General features: G+C 42.3%; 1 protein-coding gene across 1 annotated transcript; it reads left to right on the top strand.

The window, feature by feature from the left end:
* The first annotated feature begins 21,690 nt into the window (after positions 1–21,690).
* LOC145632385 (uncharacterized) lies at positions 21,691–22,731 on the top strand. The gene has a single exon (XM_081684751.1). It carries the CDS (start codon positions 21,691–21,693, stop codon positions 22,729–22,731), a length of 1,041 nt encoding a protein of 346 aa, XP_081540877.1.
* The last annotated feature ends 212 nt before the right edge of the window (positions 22,732–22,943 follow it).

Genomic DNA, 22,943 nt, shown 5'->3' with positions numbered 1-22,943 from the left:
GGAGTAGGGTCTTCCTTGTTCTGCTGCACCTGTATTTATTTTGGCTATAGACTTTTGCCAATTTCTTTAATTATCTTAGGTTTGACCTAAGGTTTAGCATTGCTTGACTCATTGACTTAACACAACTCAAGGTATAAACTTGACTCGCTGTGATTGACTCGAGGTTGACTCGACTCGAAGTGTTTGACACGTGTGAATCATGACCCGTGTGTGCATGGTGTTGATTTAATTTGACTTAAAAAAGCAAAAAAAAAGCAAAAATTTCCCGAAAAAGAAAGACGTGAAAAAGAAAGAAGCGAAGTTTTAAGATGCATGTTGAATGAGCTTAGTCAAAGTTGTTTGATACTATCATTGAAGGTGCAAGGATTAACCCATCCTAGGCTATCTCAACTGTTGACTCCATGATGAAAGTATTTGGGTAACTTAGGCACGGAGGCTAAGCACTTCATACTTCGTGATGCAATGACAATTATGATTGATGAGTGATGCTGATATGACAAGGCATGCTTCAGCGTTGTGTTAAGATTCCATGACAAAGGGTTCTAAGGGAAGTATATTTGGTCATGTATCTGTGATGTGTGTGATAGTGACACTAAAGTTAGGCCGCAAGAGCTAAGTGTGTGGAAAGATATTTTTTTTAGAAGAGTCAAATGATGGTGACTCTTAGGCTAGGTAAGCTAATGATGTAGGGATCAAGCCCCCAAGTCTAGCTCTACATGAATAGGGATGAGCATTGGAGATCCCTTGATATGATCATGGTGTGTGAATATGAATATGAATGCATGTTTATTACGGCCGCACCTCGATGTGAGGTTGCCTACGTATCCATTAGGAATCAGGTCGAACGTAGCTTTGGCCGAACCTCGCACAAGTGTGTATACCTCAAAAAGGTCTTTTAAGGGTTGTAACGTGGTTAGGCTAAAGGTTATAGAAGAAGGGGATAAAGGCTCAAGACCCTAGATAAGCCCCCAAGGTGTGCAACCTCGCTTTTGAATCTTTATATTTTTATGCTTTGATTTTCTACTCTTTTTTAGCTTTCTTTTATCTTTTGCTTTAGCATCTATTTTATTTTTATAAGCGTGAGCAATCCCGATCATGCGGTCTATCACTCACTTGGCATTCATATTTCTCAGGCACGGTACCGAGCACTCGATAAGAGACGCAATCTGAGACGTGTTCTTATCGAAGATATTTTCATATCAAAGACATTGGAACACTTGCCCTTTTGTACACTTTAATTTATTTTTTTGCTTTTGCTTATTTTTGCTATTTTAATTTTTTGAATCACTCAAGCCTTTTTTAGAATCGCATAATTTGCACACCATCCCATCCCAAGGTTAGGTAGATGTAGGTTGTAAAAAGAAGGGTCTATCGTTAGACGAGGCTCAAAGTGGTTTATGAAGAAAGGATTGTAAATTTGAGAGGTGAAAGGATATATGATGTGGCTACAAGGGGTGCCTCAAATAATTGGTATACCTTGTGCTTAATTCGACATGGATTTTTTTTTATTATTATTATTTTTAATGCAATGCAATGAAACGATCATATATAAGGAAATAAATGCTCATTTTATTAAAAAGGGAAAAAGGAAAAAAAACTACAAAATTAATCTAAAGGAAAAGAAAAGGTGCCTATGCTAGACTTGTTGGGGAAAGGAAAAAATGAAAACGAAATAGAAAAACAGGTCATGAAATCTTGTCGTTGAAGCTTACCTTTGTCTTGTGTTGTTTGCTCCGACATCATCCGGTCTTCTCGCTAGCTAGAGGCAATGGGATCTTATTTGCCTCTATGAGATCTTGAATGAGGTTTTGAAAACTGTAGCATTCATCAGTAGTATGACCGCGCCCTCGATGGTACTTGCAATAGGAGTTTGGATTCCATCTCGAAGATCGATTTTCTGGTGTTGGATCCTCGGTAGGGCCAATAGGTTTTGTTTGGGGGTAAAAATACCCCCTACATGTGGACTAATGCCACCTTGACACATGTCCGCAAGCTCAGCGCTCAATGAGCCAATTTGAGCATGACACGTGTCACTCAATGATAGAAGGGTGAAAATGGGCTTTAAGCCCACAACCCTTGAAACCGTATAACGGTGGGAAGCCAATCTACTTAGGTTAAATAAACTAAGAGGCACAAATCCCAATGCTCTATAAATACTGATCATTACATCAGCTTTAGGGCATCCAATTCTCTCTCCAAGGGCAATGCCCCCCACATTTACTCTCCGTTCTCTCTACTTTCACTCTAAAAAATACACTATTTCGGTCACTGACTTGATCGTCGAAGGCGGACCTCCGGCCCCCCCGGGGTCCGTTGTTTTGCAGGTGATCAGGTCGTTCGAGTGTTGCATTGCAGATCTGTCTCCTGAGGGACATACACACCGTCCATTCGGGTACGTACAAAAAACCCCAAAACATTTGGCATCGTCTATGGGAAAACACATTTGTAATGGCACAACGTTAGTGGATCACCGACTCAAGAGGGGAGCCTCCTTTGGGAGGCAGCAGGCGTCATGAGGCCGGATGTTAAGTACATCAGGCGTAATAAGGCTGAATGTCAAGAGTCAGGCGGCCAAAAAGGCATGTCAGACTAAGTCATGCATTTTTTATTCTCACGATTGAAGGTTCAAAGGCAATGTCGTTTGATCTAAGTTGGGGGATTATTCATTAGGGGTGAGACGGCTAAATTGGCCAACTCCCCTATTTAAATCCGACTTATATAATGAGTCAGTCGCATAATGAGTCAGCCGGATGCATACAGCCGGCATTCTACTCTATCTATATATAGATTCCACTAGTTTTGACAACTAGTGGAACAAGCTTATTTATCTTTTGTAAAAAGGAGAAATAAAAGAGTAAAGGTTTTTAATTAAACGAATAAAGTGTTGTTAAGCACTACCCTATGCATGCGGCAAAACCTGAAAAATCCTCCTTCATTATCCATGAATGATGGGGAAGTTGCAACTTGTATAAATACAAGTGGCAATCTTTTTACACTCAAGTAGCTGCCAAACAGCATTCTCATGTGCCGCATGAGTACAAGCCCACCAAAGAACAATTTTAAATTCATATTACTTATATTATAATCATAAAAGTCTTCCTTTTATAATTATAAAGGTAAGAACAATTTTAAACTCCACTCAAGCGGCATTTTATCATAATAATTTGCATGAGAGCTTGGTGAAAAAAGTTGCCAGGCGGCAACAAACTATCAAATTGGGATAAGATACGTACTCCACTTGTTTTAATAAGGGTAGTTGGTCACCATCATCAGTGATGTCAGCCAGCAACAGCGCCTGCATGACCATGTCTGTAGCGAGGTAGCTCACCTTGGGAGAGCAGCCGCACCTACCAGTCTTAGGGGTTGCTTAGTTCATCCTCAAAGGTGCTGCAAACGGCTGCTATATTCATTAATTATGTGGCTACTCTATTCAAAAACGGCTGCCATGGTTGCCTTGTTCACACCTCAAAGCCGGTTGTCCTTTGCATAAAAAATGCGACCAAGACGGCGATGAAGCCGTCTCAGCTCCTTTGCCACAAAATGAGGAGGAGACGGAGAGCGACAGCTCCACCTCCACTTCTGAGAGCAGTGACGAATTGCCACCGCTTAAAGATAGTGAGGAGGAGGAGAGGAAGAACTGGAGTGAGAAGGACGACCCCTTCAACATCCACGTCTCAGCCAAAGAAAGGGGTCACATGGAGGAGAACTTAAAAAGATTTAAACAAATGCACCCGTTAGGAGACGGGTACAAGATCAGAGTGCCGCCTGAGGACGGCACCATCGCCTGGGAAGATGATCAACGGAACGCCAACAGCTACTTCGGCTTGGCGCCTCAGCGAGGAACCAACAGATGCGGATAGGGGGGCGAAATGATAGGATAGGCGGCAGTCTGTGCCTCGACCTCGTCAACCCCTATCAGCAACTGGGGGGTTCATCAGGCCTGCAAGCGGCTCCCGCTTGGCCGGCTCTGAAGGTAAGAACCCATTTGAATCCCCGCCTGAGCTGGGGTGGCTTTTGCGAGTGAAATCCCACTCCCAACAGACGTCATCCTCAGACGGTCGGCAACAGATAGGTGCTGCCTTAATTTCGCACTCATCACCTGTTGATTATGGTGCAGATCAATCTCCTCGCTAGCCAGACGTCCCGAGGCATGCTAAGGCCATGCTGGAGGCGGTGAGCAGGGAGGACAAGAACGCTATCCCTGGGATAGAGACGTTCAACCTGGAACGAATCCTGTCCCTTCTAGCTGAGGTAAGATACTTAACAACTTTTTCTAAATGCTTTACTCCGCCTGCTGTGGGTAGACGGGCTCAAGCGTCCTTATTCCCGCAAACGGGAAGAGGTAAAAAGTGCCAAGAAGTCGGCCACAGACGCTAATAATGTTGCTTTATACTCCACTATCGTAAATGAACTAAAGCAATCACAATGATACAGGCGTCGAAAATCCAGCAGCTGGAGGCGGATCTGAAGACGACCAACCAGCGGGTGAGCGACGCTGAGACGGCTCAGAAGAAGGCGGAGGAGGCCTAGAAAAAGGAAGATGAGGGCCTCAAGAAGGCTGACGAGGCGCTCAAGAAGGCCCAGACGGACCTTGGCACACTCCAAGGTGTTTCTTAAGAGAACACCAACCTGAAAGCCAAGGTTGAGAAGCTGGAGAAGGAGGCTGCCCAGGCTCAGATAAACTTTTCAGCAACTCTGGAGGCGGAGCAAAACCGCCTGGTTGCTGAAAGCGATGCTGACAACGACGCCCACATGAAGATCGCCTGGGCTGCCTTGTACCCAGACAAGGATTATGGCACTGGCTCACAGGTACGCCGAGGACGTGGTGTACTTGAGAGAGAAAGGTGAGCCAGAGCCTGAGTCCTTCGACGCCTGGGCTAACGCCAACACTGAGCTTCCCGCGCCTGAGATACCTTGTCCTGGTGAAGCGCATGAGATTCCCTCAGATGATGAGGAAGAGAAGCAGGACCAGGAGGAGCCGCCTGTGGACCAGAAGTGATTTTCATCAGCGGCAGTATGCCAACTCTTCTTTTTTTTATTTTTTCTTTAATCTGCGGCAGTATGCCAAAAACTTGCTTTTCCGGCCAGCGTGCCGAGTATTCTTGTATTTATCGGCTGAGGAGTCGGGTAATCAACAATTTCTATCTTCTCCCGGACGGGGTCCGGTTATCATTTGATCCACTACAACCGTTTGGTTGGGTGGACTTTTTATGAATGCACCGACTGAGTCGGTTTTGATCATTTTGCATTTATGTTTGGATTTCAATTTTTGCATTTGTGCGTATATGCCTGATTTTTGTCTAACTTATGAAAAGCATGCGGCGATTTTTTGCCTAACTTATTAAAAGTCGGTTGTCCTTGCCCCTGGACGGCTGTGTGGTTGGTTTCAAATTGAGTTGGTTGATTGACTTGGGAACGTCTGATGCTGCAAAGAGCATGATACGTTTGTAAGTAAATCAATCACATTAGTGATTGCCCCAAACCAAGTGCAAAGCCGTACACCAACAGGCGTTCCAGTCACTAACCAAACGGTTTTTCTCCGTCTTGGTAGAGATTGCATAGCCATTGCACAACTCTTTTGCCCCAATTGGGATAGAAAGTGCAACTTTGGAATAAATAACCTAAGTGAGAACTTCAGCCGGTGACCCACTGATGCCTAGGGGCATCCGGTATTCGGTAACTTGATCGTTCTTGACAGATCATTTTGGTCAGACGGCTATAAGTTGACCAATTCGGTCGTTAATTTTTGTCGTCTGCATAGGTACGTAGAACTGACAAATAGTCTTTTCTCTACGACGATTACACCCGGAGGAGTTTCGCGGGACGCCTTTGTCCATGTTGGGACAGGGGGTTTTATAAAATAAGCAACCATCCGGCCGTTTTAGCCTTTGGCCTTGTTTAGGACCGGTTGTATAGCCACTAAGCGTTGTTGTGCTTAGTTTTTAATCGGAGCATTGGCCGAGCGTTATTACAACATTGAATTTACACTAAGTGTCGAACTTAGTTGGTTAAACAAAAAAATCCCGTCTGGGTATTACCCAGACGGACAGGCAATTATTAAATTATACCAAGTATCAAACTTAGTTAAATAAACAAAGGATCCATCTGAGTATTACCCAGGCGGTCAAACAAATGTAACCTTTACTAAGTATCAAACTTAGTTAGGTAAATGAAGAATCCGTCTGAATATTACCCAGGCGGATAATCAAAAAACAACAAAACAATTTTGCAAACAAAGCCTGAATTCTCATTAATTAACTCACTGTTTACAAAAAACTTACATTCTCAGAAGTAGTACTTTTTCAAATTGTCTACATTCCAAGTTCTGGGCAGGCGCCTGCCGTCTGGGGTTTCCAGGCGGTAGGTGCCGTCTCTTACTTCTTCATAGATCCGGTAGGGACCTTCCCAATTCGGGGTTAGCTTTCCCAACTCATTGGCCCTACCGGTTGCCTCCATTTTCCGTAACACTAAGTCGTCTACTTTCAAGGGACGCTTGTGTACTTTCTTGTCGTAAGCTCTGGTCATTCTCAGACGGTAAATCTGATGACGCAAGGCGGCATTGCCCCTGCGTTCTGGGAGTGAATCCAATGCCAGGCGCATTGCTTCCCAATTTGCCTCTACATCATATAGCATGACTCTGAGAGTCAGCTCGTAATGTTCAATGGGCAAGACGGCTTCAGCACCATAAACCATGAGAAATGGGGTTTCACCAGGTTCCCCCATTGCTGTTGTCCGGATGGCCCATAGGACATGGATTAACTCTTCTGCCCACAAGCCACCGGCTCTTTCAATTTTCTTCTTAATGCCGTCTGAGATTAGTTTGTTGAAAGCTTCAAATTAGCCGTTTGCTTAGGGTCGGCCGACTGATGCAAAACAGCTTGAGATCCCTTGATCTCCTAACCAAGTTTTGAGCTGAGGCGTCTCAAACTAAGGACCATTATTGAACACCATGAACATAGGTACCCTATACCGGGTGATAATGTTCTTCTAGATGAAGGAAATTACGTCTGAGGTCTTGATGTTCTTAACCGCCTCAGCCTCCACCCACTTGGTGAAATAATCCACAGCCACCAAGATGTAGCGCTTTCCGCCTGGTGCAGGCGTGTAAGGACCTAAAATGTCCATGCCCCATTTTGCAAACGGGATTGGGCTGTGGATGACCGTCAGATCAGTAGCCGGACGGTGAATAAGTTTGCCGAATTTTTGGCACTTGTCACATTTCTTCACCAACTGCTTGGCGTCTGCCTCAAGAGTAGGCCAAAAATAATGTCTTCTAGCTCTGACGGCTAGGGACGCCGCCTATGTGGGAGGCGCAGAATCCCGAGTGCAAGTCTTCGAGAACTTCCTTCCCCTTTTCCGGGGTGACACACTTCAACAGAGGCTTCAGAAACCCCGCCTTGAAGAGTTCTCCATTTCTCAACTCAAAGCTTGCAGCTCGCTTCTTCAGGACGGCTGCCTCCTGTGGCGAATCAGGAAGTGTACCGTCTGAAAGGTAGTTCCGGATGCCATCCATCCAGGTAGAGCTTCGGTCAAGAATTCCAATGGGTTCTTCATAGATGCTTCTTTTTTCAAGTACTTCCCAGAAGACTAACCGAGGCGTATCATGGCAGGCGGAAGATGCTAGTTTTGGCAATGCATCCGCCTGGTTGTTGTCCGACCTAGGCACTTGATTCAGACGGAATTCCTCAAGTGCCCCAGCCTCTTCTTTGACTTCCTGAACGTATTTGATCATAGTCGGATGAGTTGCCTCATATTTTCCCTCATACTGGCTAACGACCAACTGTGAATCAGAGTAGGCATCAATTTTCATTGCCCCTGCCGCCTTACACATACGGATACCGGCTAGCACGGCTTCATATTCCGCCTCATTGTTAGAGGCCTGAAACTTGAACCGTAGTGCATACTCATATTTGTCCCCTTCAGGAGACTCGTAGATTACACCTGCACCACAGCCGTTCTTTGTAGAGCTCCCGTCTACATACACTTTCCAAACCTGATTAAGATTATCCGGAGCCACCGGACGGGTCATTCCAACAATGAAGTAACCTTTCACTGCCTTTCTTGGTTCGTAAGTGATTTCAAGATTTTGCATTTCAATAGCCCATTTCAACATTCTCTTGGATGACTCCAAGGTGGACATTGGCCGCTTGAGTGGCTGGTCGGTGTAAATCACCACCGGATGTGCCAGGAAGTAAGGCTTTAGCTTTTTTAATGCCAAATACAAAGCAAGGCCAAATTTTTCAACCATAAGGTACCGGAGTTCAGCATGTTTGAGAACATGGCTAATGAAGTAAACCGGGAGCTGAACGCCGTCTCGCCTTAGCAAGGAGAACGACGCTGAGAGCATGATCTGAGACGGCTAAATACATGTACAACGTCTCCCTAGGCAAGGGACTGACCAGCCTAGGTAGAGAATGCAAATGTTCTTTTAACTTCTGGAATGCCGTCTCAGCATCGTCCCCCCATTCAAACCTGGTCTTCTTCCTGATTGCTTGGAACAAGTAAAGGCATTTGTCGCTTGGCCGGCTGAGGAACCTCCCCAAGGCGGCCATGCAACCGGTGAGTCTCTAAACTTCCTTGACAAAATGGGATGACTTCATGTCAATCACTGCCTGTATCTTTTCGGGGTTAGCCTCTATCCCCCTTTGATCAATCAGGAATCCGAGAAACTTCCCAGACACAACAACAAAGACGCATTTCTTGGGGTTTAACATGACCTTATGCCGCTTGAGGGTGGTGAATGTTTCTCGGAGATCAGCAAGGTGATCCGCCTGTTGCTTGGATTTGACTATCATGTCATCAATATACGCCTCCACATTCCTCCCAATTTGATTAATGAAGACCGTATTAATCATCCGTTGGAAAGTGGAATGCGCATTTTTCAAGCTAAACGGCATCACAGTATAACAGAATAACCCCAAATCAGTGACGAAGGCCGTCTTCTCTTGATCTTTCTTCCAGAGGGGTATCTGATGAAAGCCAGAATAGGCATCCATAAAGCTCATCAAGGCGTGACTGGCTGTAGAGTCGACCAGACTGTCGATCTTTGGAAGAGGGTAACTATCCTTTGGACACGCCTTGTTGAGGTCTGTGTAATCAACACACATGCGCCAGGTCCCATTCGGTTTTTTAACAAGGACCACATTGGCCACCCAGTCGGGGAAATTACAAGGCCGAATGAACCTAGCGTCTAGAAGCTTTTTGACTTCGGCAGTTGCCGCCTGACTTCTTTCCTCGCCGTGGTTTCTTTTCTTTTGCCGGATGGGCTTCTTTTTGGGGTCCACGGCGAGTTTGTGGACAGCGAGATCCGGGCTGACGTCTGGCATCTCTTCCACTTCAAAGGACAAAATGTCTTTGAATTCTTTCAGCAGAAGGTGCAAGCTTGCACCCAGAGTAACATGAGCAACTGTCCCAACCTTTACAGTAAGCTCTGGACGGCTGTCATCCAGAGCGAGATAAATGTTTTCACCAGCCGGTTGGGGACGGAGCTCGTCTGACCGTTCACCGGTCAGTGATTGCTATTTTTTCTCTTTCTTCACCTCCACCAGCAGAGGTGCCTTTCTTTTCTTCCCAACTGCTTGTGGGGCAGGTACTGGCTCGGCTTCCTTGACATTGTCAAGGTCTATTGGTTCCTGGCCGCCTGAGGCCACAGTATCTTTGACGGTTGAGAGATAGCACTCCCGGGCCGTCTTCTGATCCCCATTCAAGGAACCAACAGAGCCGTCATCCCTCTCATACTTAATGAGCATGAGAGACGGGATGATTACCGCCTTGGCTTCGTTGAGAGTTGGCCGACCAAGGATAATGTTGTAGGCAGTCAACTCCTCAACGACCAAGAATCTAACGACAATATGTCGTCCCTGGCCTTTCTCTCCCAGCCAGATGGGTAAGTCAATTCTTCCGGCTTGGTATACCATCCCACCCCCAAAACCAACCAAGGGGTGGGTGACCGGATGCATGCCGCTGAAATTGTATTTCAGCTTTTGCAGGCACCGGAGGCTGATGATGTCTGATGAGCTGCCGGTGTCAATAAGGATCCGTCCAACCAGCTAGGTGGCAACCTTACAATCAATGACGACCGGGTCATCATGCGGACGGCGAACGCTGCCCCTGTCCTTCTCAGTGATCAAGACGTCTGGGAAGGAGGAGCTTGCAGACGCCTGCTCATCATCATCTTTTTCCATCTTTTGAAGATGGCTCTTGGTGCCCCGGATGGTAGGGCCACCACATGAGAACCTGCCTGCTATTGTGTAGACCGGCTCATTGTCGGTATCCGAGCTACTAGCAGGCTGGGGGGTAGTCTTGGAGGAATGACCCTTGTTCTTCTTCTTTGCCCCAGCTGGGGACTTAGAAATGTAGGACTTTAACATCCCCTTGTCAGCCAGACGGTCCAACACCCGTTGAAGGCTGAAGTAGTCGTTGGTGTCATGGCCAACTTCCTCATGGTATTGGCAGAATTTTTTTTTGTTCCTTGATTGAATGGAACTTTTCATTGGATTCGGCTTCTCTAGGGACAACCGATCCTTAATTTCCATGAGGATGGAGTTGCAATCCTTGTTAAACTCGTACTTAGGGACATACGGTTTAAATTCTTTCTTTTTCTTCTAGGATGGCTGGTCAGAGTCACTAACCGCCCAGATTTTTTTTCTTTTCTTGCTCTCTTCTTTATTTATGGCCGGCTGTCTTTCTGCCTGTTGGACTTCTTAGAATCTGACTGGCTACCAGGCGAGCAGAGGTCGGTTGCTTGAATGTAGCTTTCCGCCTCCCTCAAGGCCGACTATAAAGTGAAAGCCCCTTTTTTGACTAGGTCGAACTTCAAGGTCGACCCGTCTCTCAAACCCTTAAAAAATTCTGTAAAAACTACCTCATCAGACAATCCTTGAATCTGAATTCTGATCAGGTTGAACCGCCTGACATAGGAGCGCAACCCTTTTCTCTCTCCCTGCTTAATGGTGCTCAAGTAAAGACTTGTTTTCTTAGCAGGGATGTTCATTGAGAGGTTGGAAGCAAACAGGAAGGCAAGCTTCCTGAAACTATCAATGGACCCGGCTAGCAAGTTGTTAAACCATTGTTGGGCAATGCCCTTCAATTTAGCCGGGAAGTATCGACACCAAGCGGCATCATCCAACCCCTGTAAGTACATGAGGTTGGTGTAAGCCATGAGGTGATCTTCCGGGTTGGTGGTACAATCATAGGTACCTACCAATACATTCTTTACCTTGGCCGATTGTGCCGCCTCGAGTATCTTCCGGGTGAACGTAGAACGTTGTTAACCCAGGTGAAGCAGACGGAGCTGCCAGTCTAGTGGCTGGACATTGTGATATGTTTCCTGACCTCCAAAGAGGGCCGACTGCATGAAGTGAGGGGGATACTGACTGTAGACCTGAGATGGTACATACGGTACATTTCCTATCATCTGAGGGCCATAATGGACGGTATTACCGCCTGTCTGGCTCTCATGCAAGGAAAGTGCATTCCCTACAGAGGTGTTGTTGAAGCTGTCACGAAAGTTCGACATGGAAGCCGACTCAGACAACTGTTGATTTCTCTTCCGGTTGATGATTTCCCGGGCATCAAGAGTTGATTTTTTACTTCCCACCAGTTGTTGAGTCTGGCGGGTATTGTTGGTATTCCTCTTAGGAAGAAGAATTTTGGACCAATCAATGGTCCCGACTGACTTCTCCTATTCCAGAGGAGTCTTCTTGACCGTCTGACCCCTATTTGACCGTCTGACCATCTTCTTGTTGGTATTCTTAGATCAGTTCTTTAATTTCACCCTTGAAACTTGTCATGAATCTCATGAGTTTGTCTCGGGTGACAGGTGCTGATCCAGTTGCCGTATGGGTTTCCCCTTCCGGCTGCCCAGGGGGTCGATTTGCACCCGCCTAGGAGGCACCCCGCTCCAGAGTCTCTCTGGGCCGGATGCGCTTGGTTATCAGAGAGCCATCATCGGCTGTATAGGTTTCGACCTGAGGATCTTCATCCTCCTTGTCTGTAAAGACTTCTGGGTCAACGCCCAAAAGGTTAGGAGGTGGTACAGACTCTTGAACCATCTTCGAGGTACTCTCCCCACAGACGGCGCCAAATGTTTTGGGTGTTTTTGTCCCTCGGGAGAGTTACAACACGAAAATTGATCCGGTGCGGCCTGTACCAGCAAAACAAACGGAGACACCGGTTGGGTGGTGCTCCGCCTCCGACGAACAAGTTAGTAACTTGAAGGGAGAGAAAAAGGTGCGGAAGTTTAGGTGGGTATCTGCTTGGATTCCAAGCTCAGATGTCTTTATCACAGGGACAGTTTGTAATAAATGGTAAAACGTGCCCTCCAAAGAGGGGAATCTCCTTATTTATAGGGTCCTCGGGATTTGTGCCCCTGATTAGGTCACTGAACCCTAATCATTGGTGGGTTGCGCCGCATTACGACTTTCTCGGGATTTGGGCCTGAAGGCCGCCATTCCTCCCAGGTTTCTGGAGTGGCACGTGTCAAGCAGGGGTAGGTCCACCTTGGGCCATCCTGGGGCTGACACGTGTCATCCTCTTATTGGTCCACGTGGCGGGGTAAAATTACCCTAAACAGGTTTGATTAATCCTCGATCATATAGACGATCAAAAGCAGCATCATAGGTCATTCCAATGGGTGTGAAATCTCGCCTGGGTTTCCTTTTAGATCCTTGATTGTCCATGGCTAAGACACCATTATGGTCAAAGGTACTAACATTATTACTAGAGTGGGCGTTTTCGGAAGAAGAAGGATTGTCGTTCTTCTTTCCTTTCCAGCCACCGTGGTTACTATTGATAGTAGCTTTTTGCTTTGCGAGGTCGTCTTCGATTTCGATTCCGATGTCATAAATGGCCTTGAAAGTATTCAAGTTGTGTTAATATTTTAAGTGCTTTGAATACTTTTCTTGGAGATTCTTGATAAACATCCTCACAGACTCCTTTTCGGTGGGGACCTCAATTATCTTGGCGAAAGTTTCCCTCCATTTATTAAAGAAATAAGTAAAGCCTTCATTCTCTTTTTGTCTTAGAATCTCAAGTTGTCTATGATCGGTTTCAACTTGAATATTGCACTTGTATCTATCAACGAAAGCGTTTACTATCGATTCCCAGGTAGAGGTTTTCTCCTTGTCAAGGGAGAAGAACCATTGTTGGAAAACGGTTTCAAGAGATAATGGGAACAGAGAGGGGAAAACCTTCTTATCGATACCCTTAATGTTCATAATAGTTTCGAAATCTCTTAGATGGAAGTAAGGGTTATCTGTTGCCTTGAATTTAGGGATGTCAGTGGCGTTGAACTTATGCGGAAGAAGTTCCTTGTCCAGCGAGACCCCTTGTGAACTCATGCCCTGAAATTGATAGTCACTAGATAGCTTGCTCAAACTTTCTTGCATGAGGTTCATTTGTTGTTGCTTCACGGGATCATTGATCTTGAGTGTGAGTAGCTTCAGTGTCTCAGTCACGGTAACCAATTGTTTCCTAAGCTCATTGACTTCTTCTTGACTTGCCATTATCTTTTTAGCCTTCCTCTTTTGACGAATCGGTTTATCAAAAAGCGAGACTTGAATAAAGAGGTTGTCCTTGATTAATCGCCCTTCTCTCCTCGGCCAAGTACTGTGGAAAAGGAAATTGGGGATATTCATCGTTAATTATTTGACTCAAGCTTTATTCAACATGCAATGGATGGAGGAAGTGAAGAAATATTGGAATAGAATGTGAAAGAAGATTTAGATGGAGGGATATGAAGAATTAGGAATAGAATGTACCCCCAACTCAAATGACGGAAAAGCCCGACTCATGCATGAACCTAAGACATGGTCATGGTGACATATACTCAAAGTGTGTGCTAAGACTAGTGAGTGTAGGTGATATGTTAAGACTCTTGTGTAAGACCATGGGACTTAGTGCCTAAACTCGATTAATGATTCAACCAAGTACTATTGACAGCGAAAATTAACCGAATTAATTAGCAAACTGGTTAATTATACACTAGGTGATGACTCGACCAATAATCCGAAATATCGTAAAAACGACAGAACTGACGTCGCACTGTGTAGCTTGGCGCCAGACGACAGAGCTGTCGCAAGGCGCCACACTCCACAGGGTGGCGCTATAGCTCAGATTTTGGCGCCAATGGTGGAGCTTCAATCTGAGACTGTTTTTGGTATTATTAATCAACTGGGTATACCTAAAGTCGTACTAGGTCAATTCTGATTAAAATATTAGATTTATTGACTCTAATTAATTAATTAATTAATTAATTAATTAGGCAAAGTCTGTCAAGTCATTAATTTATTTAATCTCAACACAAGTCAAACAAACGGTTAAGAGAACATAGAATATATGCACAACCAATAATGCACAATTAGTCAAGTAGGCACAATATGATGCAATGAGTTTGCAACCTAACCATGGCTCTAGTTCTCTAAAGTTCGGGATATGGTTTAGTCCATAAAGGGTCCATGGTTAATTGTAAGGATGCACCGCGCAGAATCCTAACTGTGAAGGGTTGGCGCGAGTGGATGGGACACCGCGAGTTTCGGAAAAAACTCGCTTCCATGGATTGGTGAATTCAACATTCTCAGATGTACCCTTTGTTGCACAGAGCGTTCAATCAGGTAGATGGAGCATGAATTCCCAGAGGGTTATGTCCATATGTAGAACACATATGGGTTTCAGAAAAGTGAGAAAAAATTCAATCAGGAAGTAGGATCGAGCAAACAATACGAAAAACCGGTCGAAATTAGAACGCATATTTCTGGCTCGGTATTGGGGAAAGTTGGCGCCAGCAAACAGAGACTGGCGCCAGTTTTTAGCTGTAGCGCTTAGCGCCAATGCTGGCGTGTAGCGCTATGGCTAAAAGTCTGGCGCCAATGCTCTGGCCCCTGGCGCTACTTCCCACATGCCTCAGCAGCTTTCTGTGCTAAATAAAATTTTCCAGTTTCGCGCGGTGTTATTTCGGTCCTACTTGTCAAAGATATTTCTCAAATTTCCTACATGTAAAATCCTATGTTTTTTACTCATTACGGATGATCTTTCCAATGAGATCTTTTTTATGCATATGACAATAATGTTAATCAAAATTACGCACATGAAATACTTAGAACGTTTCGAGTCTCATCCACTCATTCTAAATCATTGCCGAAACAAATTCAGGAATTAAAATAGAAATCCTCCCCAGTGGAGTCGCCAAAAATTGTAGGGAATAAATTTTAAGCGTTAACCCCCTTAGCTTGAACCCCACTGTGATCATACACTAAAGTACGGTGGCGTCCAAAAGGGAAGAAGATAGAGCAAAAGAGTCGCCAACAAGTTTTAGGAACTTGTAAACCGTTCACAGGGTTAAGGTTACACCCCTTAACAATCCAAGAGATCGTCAACTCCATAAGGTCTTGAACGAAATAAGGGTTCGGGGATGAAGGTACAAATCCAACCTAAAAGAGATTGAACCTGCCCTACTAATAGGCCTCTACTTTATTCTGATCGTATTCATGTGCGCTTTCTGACTAACATACAATTAATAGGTTTACCCTAAACCTGTTTATGTTTGTTGGTTGAATATTAATGCACAAATAAATCTATTATTGGCGATCACTTGAATTATAATCACAATTAACCCTAAACAAGATTATTAATTATCTTATTAAGCGTGATTACAAGTATCAATTCCCTTTAAACATGCATAAAAGGTGTGATCAAGGAATAACAATGAATATCAAGAAACATAATAATAATCATTATAAAAATAATAATAAAATAATCATCATCAAAATAATAATAAGAATATTTATAATCATCATGAATTATAACAATTATAATCATAATCATGTTCATGTTAATATTAAAGCATAATAATAGCAAGACCCTAGGCATGATACTAACAAGATTAATAACAAACCCTAGCTGTCACTAAGCATTAAAAATCAAAGCTTTAACCCTAACGTGATACTAACAATCATAAATATTAGGAAGAACATAAAAGGCATCGTACTTTTAATCATATTTGATATTAAATTTACCATAGATTAAAGTACTTACTTTGATGCCTCATATCTCTTTCTAACAACAAAATACACACGTTAGTAACTTCAAGGAAAATATAAAATCAAAACAATTAAATTAAATAATTGAAAGGGAGATTTGGGACCAAACCCTCAGAAATTAAACCTTTCACGTCTAGGGCGAAGGCAACTTCGAATATAGCTAGGTTCTTCTAAGTCTAATGAATGCGGAATTTTGTATGTAAAAAAGGTAGTTTAGAAAAGAGAGAGAATAAGCTTTAGGAATATTGTAGATGATTATGGATGATTATTGATGAAAACAGGTTATCGAAAACGGAGTTTTTAATACGTTATTTATAGAGAAATCAGCCAAAAAGATAAAATTATCAAAACAGAGCATTGGCGCACGTGAAACAGAGCTGGCGCCAACGCTGGCTTATTGGCGCCAGGCGCCAATGCTAGCGCCATACGCCAGGATTAGCACCAAGCGCCAATCTCTGGCGTTAGGCGCTAATTCTGTTTTGGACGCGTTTTCTAAAATCAGATAAATTTTGCCATACAGGAGGATAAAATCGTATCTTTTCCTCAAAGATGTTCTTTGATTTTAATTAAAACTCTGAAAAGTCAACAAAAGTCAATTTATCAATGCTAATTGAATTAGGAATGAAAAGAACCTTCTAGAAGAATCTAGAAGACTAAAACCATTCCTAATTGCATTAGGAATGATAAATCATATTAGGCCCTCCCCTAGATCATTGGGCCGTATATGAAGCTCAAACCGGGCCCAGTTTAGTAAATTGGCCATAACTTCCTAAATATTCATCGGAATTGGGCTTATAATATATCATTGGAAAGCTCTTGTCAAGCCCCATCCAAATACACTACTATTGGACCCATATAATAGACCAACCAAACTGGATTGGCTGTTTTCTTAAAATAATTTTTCAAAAACAAAGAGAAGAGAAAAGAATTAAAACTATCTGCAACACTAAACTTTCCACACTTTCACTTCATTCGATTATGATTCGACGCGAAAGGTACTCATCACTGGGTTTGGTTTTGGGGAGACACAAATGGGTGTCTACATTTTCACCATCGAGCACACGTCTCTGAAGGTAATTGATTTGTTGTTTTTGCTGTCGTGACAACCTTCCACAAGCTAGGGAACGCCATCCTGCTTCTTTGACGATTTTCCTCAAGCTAGGGGATACCGCCTGAAGACTGCTATGCTTGTAACTGCCTCCAATTTCTGTTGTGATAGTGTTCTGCAAGCCAGAGAATACTATCGAAGATTTCTTTGCTTGAAACGATCTTCATTTGCATTGTGATCATCTTTCGCAAGCCATGGAACACGATCGAAGATAACTTCACTTGAAATCACCTCCAATTGATTGTGACAACCATTCGCAAGCTAGGGAACGTTGTCAAAGATATCTTCGCTTGAAGTCATCCTCATTTAATTTGTTGCGATAATATTCCGAAGAAAATTACCGAAGATCAACGCTTGTCGACCTTTAAAGGCTCGCTTGAACTTTGCTTTCGTTGTGCCAGTACGTCGGCGTTTTTTTATGTTTGTGAACAATTGAATCTTTGTTTGCATGCCTTTGAGATCGCAGGAATCACTTTTCACTATAAGAATCGAGTAGAGGCTAATACGGGCAAATATGATTCCATGATTCACTCTGTACCATCATCCCCGGTTCTCCTTTTGTGGTTCCGAACCATATGGAGTTAGTAATCTCATGGATTATGAATGGGGTGTGTAGACATCTACTTTTGTCCTCCTGTCCCAACAGGAAGTGCAATGACGATAAATAAAGCCATCTTCGTGTTGGATCAAAGTGAAGAATACTTATGGATAACAGGTTAAGCCACAAAACACAAAAGACTAGCCCGAATAAAAGAACAAGGCCAATACAAGGTGAAGTCGCGCTCAACTATCGCGCGCAACTTATTTAGTTGCGCGCAGCACTCCGCGCAACTTCTGGAGATGCGCTCGCGAAAGATTCAGAATATAAAATATTGGAAAATCGAATCTTACCATAGAGCTGCGCGCAAGACAAATAACTGCGCGCATCATCTGCGTGCGACTTATTCACTCGCGCGTGACAGCCGCGCGCAACTCATCTAGTTGCACGCGACACCTGCTGCGTGCGGAAGAATGCTCTTAACCCTAAACCTAATCATTCCCAAGAAATAAGACCCTAATCCGAGGCTTAAACACACAGAAAATAACCTAAAACGTTGGAAGAATACTTGTGAACTTGTGCTCCCTAACCCTCTTGTCCTAAACACTCACCTCTTCGATACTTTGTTACTACGGTGGAGGTTCCCCAACAAGAAGGAATCCATAAGTGTTCTAAACGGAGATATAGCAAAGAGAAGGGTAAATTCCTGAGCACTTAGTTAAACCACATTTATTTTCTTGTTTAAAAGAACCTTAATTGATTAATTAGTGTTGTTTTATCTCCTTTAAAATAATTGCTTAATCAATTCCATATAGTATCTTTCGTTAAATAAAGATTACAATTGAATAAAATAATTGTTGGTTGATCACTTAAGCCAACACGAATATTGTTATTTTCTTGTTCATTTCACGAATTTAATTAAATAAGAATAACGACCTTACGATGTAATTCCTACGTGAATTGATGTGTGTAAATAAAATCAATTAACATAGTTTTAGGTATCACGTTGCATATATTGTTTGGTGATGAAACTGTGCAAAGGAAGAAATAGTAGAGGCCGCACTAGGGCTAGGATCGCGATTCCCCTCTAAAGGGAACGTTATCTTGGTACCCTCGCTCCCAAACTCATTTCTGGTTTATGTAGACCAATTTGGGCAAGGGTAAACTTATGATTCATACTAAATATCCCTTGAACTCTACTTGGGAGAAAGGCATGAACGAGGTTTATGGGTTTTCCTAAAACTCATTGGGGACTCCTATTTGTTCCTTACAAAAAAGCGTGTATGATAGAATCATTTCTAATTCAAGGTCCCCCAAACAGTCAGGAATTTAAATCCTAATACACCCTTACAACACTAGTGGAAAAAATCTTATTTGTAACAAGCTATTCGTAACGGACATATGATTTTCCGTGACAATTAAGTCATTCATAACGGGAAAATTCAATGTCCGTTACAAAAAAAGTTGTGAATTGGGCAGGAAAAGGGTTATTCGTAACGGACAAATTGGTGCCCGTTACGAAAAAGTTGTTATTCGTAACAGACAGATTGATGCCCGTTACGAATAAGTTGTTATTTGTAACAGGCATTATTCTGCCCGTTACGATTAACTAACTAATCGTAACCAACAAATATTGCCCGTTACAAATAGAAAAGTCAACAGAATTTTGACCTTGTTATTTGTAACTAACATGGGGTGTCCGTTACGAATAAAGTTTTAAAGTAAGCCCTAAATTTTTACTTTCCCCTTTCTCACTCCCTCTGTCAAAAAATTTCCTCTTTCTCTCTCCAATATTGAAGTAGCTCCCGCGCGCTCAACTTCATTGAAGGAGCTCCAAGCTAAGTTCAATCTTTTGCTCCTCTCATTCTCACTCTTCTCCTCCATTGAAGCGCACTCCGAGTTCTCCATTATTGAAGTGCACTCCGAGTTATTCATTGAAGCGCTGTCTGAGTTCTCCATTAAAAGATTTTTTCCCCAGATTATTACTATCTTTCTGGGTCCCCCCTTACATCGTGAATCCGTTTATTTGCAGTTGCCCTGCGCATGATAAGCTGTGGATGTGATTACCACTGGGCACAAAATTAAAAGATTCTCGCTTTGATCAAGAGGTAGTTGTATATTTTGTGCTCTAATTAAATTGCGGCCTTGGTCTCTCTCTGCACTTGTGTTTCGGTCTTGTTGTCTCCTACAGTCTTACCCAAGATATATAGTTTTTCTTTGCTAAAGCTAGTTGACTAAGTCATTTTTAATATCACTTATCAGTTGAATGGAATACCATTAGTTAAAATAATGCAATACTTCTCCCTGCACTAGGAACTTCTACGTGCATTATTTTTGACTGTTTAGTGGATTGTCTAAAGTGAGGTTGAAATGTACTGGTATTTTTTTGAATATGTCTTGCAAAAGATTTGGCATCTAAGGAAGGATTTTCTTTATAAAATTGCTAATTATTTTGTTTATTCAAATGATTTTAGATTAGGAATGTAATGTAGATTCACTAGATTGCATGTTTATAGTTTTATATGGAAGGTTGGCTTATTTAACTAGTAAAATACAACTGGAAAAATTAGTATAGATTTAAGTTTGCTTGTAGCTCAAGTAGTCAACCTATGGTTATCCATGTTTTCAGTCTTTTCACTTCCACATTGAAATGAACAAATAGAGGGCATAAGAGATTGAGGGATGCCCTAAAGTGGTTGGGGGTTCGATACTCATTCCCCCATTTCTGTGATATTATCTTTTTGTCAATAAAATAATAATAATAAGTTGTTACTTATTATGATATTTAAATTACTCATTTCTCATGAAACTATCTCACTATATAGTTTATCAATAAGGTTAATCCTTTAAAATGAGTAAAAAAACCAATCACAATACGATGAAAAGGTATTTGTATTATCAACATAAAACTTATCTCATGTCTTACATTATAATGTTAGTTGTTCAATTTAATGTTACTCTAAAATTGATTAAAAGTTACCCAATAATTATTTGATATGATATACATACATTAATATCGTTAAACATCCGAGAGTGAGGGGTAGCTCAAGTTGATAGAACTTCCCTCTCTATATATATGTATTATTATATGTAATCTTAAACATCCGTTGAACACAAAATTTAATGGAGAAAATATTAACTCTTTTAATCACTATAAGAGGAACAAAAGTTTAAAAGTTCATATTTCAAATAACTTTTGAATGTTATCAAAATAAAAACCTTTACAAAATTGTTATCTGACCCTAAGTTTAAAAGTCTTACTACAGTGATATTCCTGGCCATTTGTTTGGAAATGGAAACTTACTTCTATTTAATTTGATATTTTGATTTTGGTGGGAAATGGGAGTGACTTGAATCTGATGTTTCAGGAGCAGCTCGGTCCTTAGCTCCCTCAACTCCATTAAAGCAGCTCCGTCCTCATTTCAAGATGGTGATTTGATTCGGCTTAAATCTGACAATTTGGTATGAGTAATTAATTGTTTTGTAGCTTGTTTTTTTTGTTTAATTAGTACATTGCATTGAGAGTTTCTTTCTTATGATTTTTGTTTAATTTTGTTCCAATTTTCTGCCAATTCAAATGTGTTAATATTTATTATGCATTATATTTTCATATGCCTAGATACCCGTTCAAGATTTACACATTAGGAGTAAATCTTGAATAGTCCCCGTTTGGGACTGTTCTTGGAATTGTATTCTCACTTAGGATGTAAATGGTTGCTTGTTTTTCGGAAGTAAAGGTAATTTTGTGTTAGCATTCCCTAATGTGTTCTCGGGGTACATATGTAATTAAGAAATTAATAACATCGTGTACTTTGAAAACCATAGGGAAATGCTGCCGAAATTTCCTTAGGGCCGAAAAATGGTCAACCATTTGCTAGTGAGAATACACTTCCAAGGATGGGTTAGGTTGGAGCGATAAGGACCTTTGGAATCATGCATTTGGAATGTTTTGATATGTGATGTTGAATATAATTTGTTTCTTGGGTTTTAATCATACATTTTTAGAAATGGACCGTCGTTGGATGTATAGTGGTTCTCGAACCACACCTGAATACTTAGCCGGGGTCAACGAGTTCTGTAGAATCGCAGTGCAACACCAATGGAGTACACTCGTTGAACAAAGGCTAACCAAAGCAAGACCTATTTTCTGCCCTTGTCGTGATTGTAACAATGTGAAGAGGTGGGAAGACATTAAGAAAATAGAGGATCATTTGATTATTCGTGGATTTATGACAGACTACAGTATTTGGTATTGGCATGGTGAAATATTTCCTCCCGCGGATAATTCTTCTATTAACGACAATGAAGCTGATGAGAGAGAGCCGAATGGTTTTGATGATAATGAAGTGGGTTTTAATGATGATGTTGAGGAAGACAGGATAGAAGAGATGATAGACGGGTTAGGCGATCATGTTAATGAAGATTCTCATATATATGAGAATGTGTCGAAAGCAGCTGAGACACCGTTGTATCCTGGTTGTTCTAAGTATTCCAAGCTTTCTGGGATTTTAAATTTATATAACTTGAAAGCGAAGAGCGGGTGGACCAACACTAGTTTCACTTTGTTGTTGGAAACCCTCTCTGATATGTTTCCAGAAGGAAATGACATTCCTAAGTCGACTTACTATGCGAAGAAGTTGATGTGTCCATTGGGTTTAGAGTACACCAAGATCCATGCATGTCCTAATGATTGTGTGCTATATCGAAAGGAGAATGCAAAATTGGATGCTTGCCCAAAGTGTGGTGTGTCACGATACAAGCGAGAGGGCTTAAATAAGGATCCCTTGAAGTGGCCACCAGCTAAGGTAGTATGGTATCTTCCTATAATACCAAGGTTGAAGCGCCTGTACTCAATTAAGGATGAAGCAAAGAAGTTTGTTTGGCATGAAAATGAGAGGAAGAAGGATGGGTTGATCAGACACCCAACTGATTCGTTGCAATGGAAACACATTGACAAGACATTTCCAGAATTCGGGAAGGACCCGAGGAACATAAGACTGACATTAAGTACGGATGGGATGAATCCATTTAGCACTCTTAGTAGTTAACATAGTACATGGCTTGTTCTTCTGTCAATATACAATCTACCTCCTTGGTTGTGCATGAAGCGCAAGTACATCATGTTATCACTTCTAATCCTAGGTCCTAAACAACCTGGCCATGAGATAGATGTTTATTTGGAGCCCCTTATTGACAATTTGAAACTGTTGTGGGATGAAGGTGTTGTGACATTTGATGCTCTTTCGGGTACAAATTTCAG

The sequence above is a fragment of the Chenopodium album genome, chromosome 1, assembly GCF_948465745.1.
Source record: "Chenopodium album chromosome 1, dcCheAlbu1.1, whole genome shotgun sequence".
Classification (NCBI taxonomy): domain Eukaryota; kingdom Viridiplantae; phylum Streptophyta; class Magnoliopsida; order Caryophyllales; family Amaranthaceae; genus Chenopodium; species Chenopodium album.
The sequence above is the reverse complement of the archived record's forward strand: the minus strand, read 5'-3'. Positions and strand labels throughout refer to the sequence as shown.

What these genes read in the sequence shown, in the direction of transcription:
- LOC145632385 (XM_081684751.1), top strand. Translation starts at nt 21,691, where the DNA reads ATGGACCGTCGTTGGATGTATAGTGGTTCTCGAACCACACCTGAATAC.